This window comes from Medicago truncatula, chromosome 1, assembly GCF_003473485.1.
Source record: "Medicago truncatula cultivar Jemalong A17 chromosome 1, MtrunA17r5.0-ANR, whole genome shotgun sequence".
NCBI classification, from domain to species: domain Eukaryota; kingdom Viridiplantae; phylum Streptophyta; class Magnoliopsida; order Fabales; family Fabaceae; genus Medicago; species Medicago truncatula.
In genome coordinates, this window is record NC_053042.1 from 1268771 (window position 1) to 1273639 (window position 4869).

Genomic DNA, 4869 nt, shown 5'->3' on the forward strand with positions numbered 1-4869 from the left:
TATCAAATTGGATTATATCATTCTTAACTCATCTCAAACTCACTAATAAGTTTAACAATTTTTATTTTGTTGTGAACCACAATAATATTTGTATACTAAACTCACTAATACTTCTTTTTCTTATTTGTCTATATAGACAATGAAATGATGTTTTCTTTCTTATTAAATGGTTTTTCTTAAATTACTAGAGTTTACAAATAACATTTTGTTACACAAAAGCAATCATTAATTTATTGTTTGAAATGCAGCCGTATACCTTTTTTTTAGGTGTTAACCTTGAGGTGTTCTCATGGAAAAGGGTACGTACGTGGTTATCCGACGTTGAAACACAAAAGGAGAAATTGGAATAAATTACTTTTTATAATTTCAAGCCCGTGTTTATGGATTAAATACATAATACACTTAGCAAGTTTCATAATGATAGTATAAAAACCAAATACAGAAGAAGCATTCTTAATCAATCAGCAGGAGTACTTAATATATCTAACTTTGTACCTAGCTAGGATCAAATACAAGAGCAATTATTAGCAGCAACATGTTCAAAACATCATGACATCCCCAATGCTTATCATATTAGCTATCAATTGTACAGTTTGGTCCTTGGAACGATACAGTTGGTCGATCTTTTTCAAATGAAGTCCATGTGTCAATGCTGAGGAGTTAAAATATCATGTGCCAATGTAGTCTGTGACAGTGAGGAGACACTAAATTTCGGTTGTAAAACCTTTAGAAAGTTTTGAAATGAGATAGGAATGTCGTTGGCTACAAACATCTTAACAAGTTCATTTTGGCAAGCTTCTTGGTCAAACTTGTTAGATTTTTGCCTTTTGCTTCCATCACTTTGCTCATCTGTAAAGTGATACACAAGTAGTGTTAGAGCCAAATGGTGGAGTAGAAAACTGATTCTCTGTTGCCTCTGAGATTGAATAGTCCTCTTGGTCACTCATCTGTCTCAAAACTATTGTTCTTTTGCATAGACAATGAGTTAGTCTCAATATACTTGGTATGACCCTATCTCATTCTAAAAGAAACTTAACTTGGAAAATATTTAGTAGTCTATAAATATCAAGCCTTATACTTTTCAAAATTTAAACAGCATTTCTCATTGCATAATTTAAATCTGATAACATCCATCACAGCCAAGTATACACTTATAGAAAAACGGAAATGTAAATCTATTACACCTTGTGCGAAGTGGGAACCATAAAAATGACTCTAGTGCATTGTGTAAGGAAATATTAAAATTCAGACTAATCATATCATGGTGGCACGCACGGTATTGATCACCTGGGATTTCAGCTGGTCTTAACCATTTACGTTGGTCTTAAACCTGTTTCAAGAACAAGTTTAAAAAGAAAAACTATGTTTTCAAACTAAATTTACAAAGTAAATAATTGATGATAAGCATTAGTTGATTCTTGACTAATTTGAATTTTAGTAAGTGTGAGTTAAAAATAGTGGTTACTCAAAAAGTCGTGGTCAATAAAAAATGTCACTTTCTTTGTTAAGAAGGAAGACCATCTATCAAGAAAGAAGTATGACATAAAAAATGTCCGTCTCTTTGTAAAATAAACAAGATTAAACTTCTTTTTATTTGTTCACACTTCTCTTTATACCAAGTAAAAGGTGAATGGGCTCTTCCAACATTCAACTTTTATAAAAAAAAATTAGAGTAGTAATAATTCTCTAAGAAACCTTTAGTTTACTAAACTTCATACAAATTTCAGACAAAGTATAATATTTACACACAAAAAGGGACTCTGTCAGCCATTGACATACTATAATGATACACATTCCTTGGTTCATATGCAAGAATTTTGTTTCCTTCTCTTCTCTAGACTTGAATATTTTATTCTAAGACAACCACCTTACTCAGAATCCAAAGCACTATAGAGAATTCAAATGCAAATAGAGTATGAAGCATTCCTCTATCAAGTGCAAACCCATACAATGTTATTCCCCCATGGTTGTGTTGTAGATACGTCACTGCAAAAATCAAACACAATAAAACCTCACATAATTAACCCAATAATAAAGAGATAATGATTATGTTCGAATTTTACGCGTTTACATAGTTTAGAAACAAATTGTCATTTTAGTTCTTGAATGTCTGAAACAATGACACTATAATCCCGGCATGTATTTAAAATTGCAAATAAGCATACTGAATGTATTTTTTTTGTTAGTAATTTTCATGCACTAATTAAGCTGACTAACAAAAGACATTAGATGATCAAAATAACTAATAAAGCACACATCCGAGGACCAAACTCACCGGTAAAACAAACATTTAGAAATGTTTTTGTAATGTTGATATATTTAAAAAAAAAAAACTATATAACTAAGACGTTCAAAGACGAAAATGACCATTTACTCGATTTTTCTTGTATAGAGACAAAACTCACCTAAAGATTGTCTGGTCTGAAAGGAAGAGAGTCTCTGTGGAATTATTGATATATGTATGTCTGAGGAATCAGAATCACTACTATCACTAGCTAGTGCTTCAGACATATTATCTTTGCATTGCTCGGATTCAGCAAAAGCATTAGTCACCAACATGTGCCATCTTGTTGCAATTGAAACAATTCCTTGAGCTCTATGTGTGATTTTTGCTGCTCCTAGGATGCACAAGAAGAAGCCACTCAATTGCACTGCTGAACATATCTGCATAAAATTATTGCCAATCATAATTAATTGAGTAATCAAATCAAATACAATGCATAAATCAAATATTTCTCTATAATATAACATATGATACATTAATGTACTTACCACAAGGTCACCAGAATTGAAGAATGTTTTCTCTGACTTAGAAGCCAAAACTAGCAATAGAGAACCCAATTGACTAACACTCATTGTAACCACACAACAAATTATAAAGAATCTATACCTATGACTTATAATCCATAATTGTCTTCTAATTCTCACATGTTCTTTAAATATAACACCCGCTTCTGAACCACACCCTTCAAAAAGTTTGTGAACACCTTCAAATCTTAATATTTGGAGCTGACAAGTTAGTTTAAAAATCACACATACCAACAAGTACACACCAGTTCTGTACAACCATGAAAGTAACATAAATACAAACACAATTGAGTGTAGTGGAAATCCAGCACTAAGGTTTGGTGCTGAAATTTTTACTGCTGAGAAGAATATGATTTTGTGAGCAAGTTCTACAAAGAAAGAAGGTAGGATTATGTATGCTAAGTATCTGAATGCTTTCTCTAGCTCGCGGGCGTAGCCGCGACGAACATATGTAGTGTCATCTTGCAGTGCATCTAAGAATAGAAGTTGCCTTAGGCCATACCTGCACCATAACACATTACATGGTTTAGAGTATATGTTTGTAACGTAGGGTGGCCCTGAGGGCGGGATGGAGGGGCGGCAGCCCAGGACACCATTTTTTTAGGGGCACTAAAATTATTATTTTTACTTAGTAGTTAGTACTATATAAATATATTTCTTTTTAATCCGCTTTGATTAATTCTATTGAAAATATATTTTTTTTTAGAGAACTTCGATTATAAATGAATCTTTTGCAACAAAAAATGCAAGAAGAAAAATATCAGGATAATTAAAAGGGCACAATTTTATTGTTTCGTCCAAGGCACCAAGAATCTTAGGACCGTCCCTGCGCAGCTGTGATCACAATTGCAATTTAAAACCATGATAGTATACACACATGCATGCAAAACTATGATGAGATTAATTTGTTTTGGCGCGTACCTTCGGAAGAAGCGGTAGAGAGTGAAGAAGGAAATGATGGCAAGTGCAGATTCAGGTATTTGAACAAGCTTGTTCAAGGAGATAGGATCAACTTCAGGAGAAGAAGCAGATACTTGAACAAATAGGGTTGTGAAGAGAGGAACAACGAAAGTAAGGAAGATGAAGGAAACATAAGAAATGAGTTTTCCAACACAAGATGAGTGATCAAGAGCACACCATTTAAGACATATCCGAAAGTTTCTTAGTTCATCAAAGATCATGGATTTTGATCTTGCATAAGATGGCTGAAGTAACAAAGGAACATTGTGTTGGTGCTGTTGCTGTTGGTCAGAGAAAGATACTCTTTTGGAAGATGAATTATCAATGTCAATGGTTGTGTCCTTGGTTGATTCTGTTGAAGGTTTCATATTGAGTTTTTTTAAAAAAAAATTGTAGAAGATGTTCAATTCTTGAGACTAAAATAGGTTAATTTTTATGAGACATTATGGGATGTTTTGAGAGGCTATAGAAGTAAGAAGGAAAATAGTTTTTTGGGTTGATTTTGTTGTTATTATTATTATTGTGAGTTTTAGGAAATAAAACTAGTGATTGAGAAGAGACATAGAAAAGGTAGGAACACCTTGCTTTGTCTTGTGAGAGTTCACTTTTAAGCTGTATTGTTCAGCTTGAAGTTAAGAATAAAGGGAACATGAGATCATTGTTGGTGATATGGACATATAAAGGTTCATGTTGTCTATTTCATTTGCATGTCACTATTGAAATAGATAGTCAAGATGAGTTATATTTTTAGTGAATTGCACTTTGCTGCTTTAAATTTTCTAAACAATAATGTTATGGTGACACCTTTTTTTCTCTCCTACCTCATTATACACCTTATGTAAAAGGATATTTTAGTAATTTCACCCCAAGTGAAGAGAATGTTAGGTGGGGTGGTGAGGGTCATACGGGTGTCACATTTGTGTGTGGTGGTAGAAGAGGTGTGTGCCATCAATGGTCGTCAACGTATCACCACTCCTTTTTAAAATACTTTTTTTTTTTTTTTTGTTTATCGTCTGATTTTCATGACAAATTAACATGATAATCCATAATTCGATTGAGAGGCCGGTGATGACCGACCAAGAATGTTTAAGTTAAGGTTTG

General features: G+C 33.0%; 1 protein-coding gene across 1 annotated transcript; it reads right to left on the bottom strand.

Annotated features, from left to right (window-relative positions):
* Positions 1–1682: 1682 nt before the first annotated feature.
* Positions 1683–4391, bottom strand: LOC11446051 (uncharacterized). Its single transcript, XM_003588572.4, has 4 exons — positions 3730–4391; positions 2773–3310; positions 2406–2664; positions 1683–1986 (listed from the first exon to the last, which is right to left on the bottom strand). The coding sequence occupies exons 1-4, from the start codon at positions 4134–4136 to the stop codon at positions 1850–1852; spliced, it is 1341 nt and encodes a 446-aa protein (XP_003588620.2). The 5' UTR covers positions 4137–4391; the 3' UTR covers positions 1683–1849.
* Between the last annotated feature and the right edge of the window lie 478 nt (positions 4392–4869).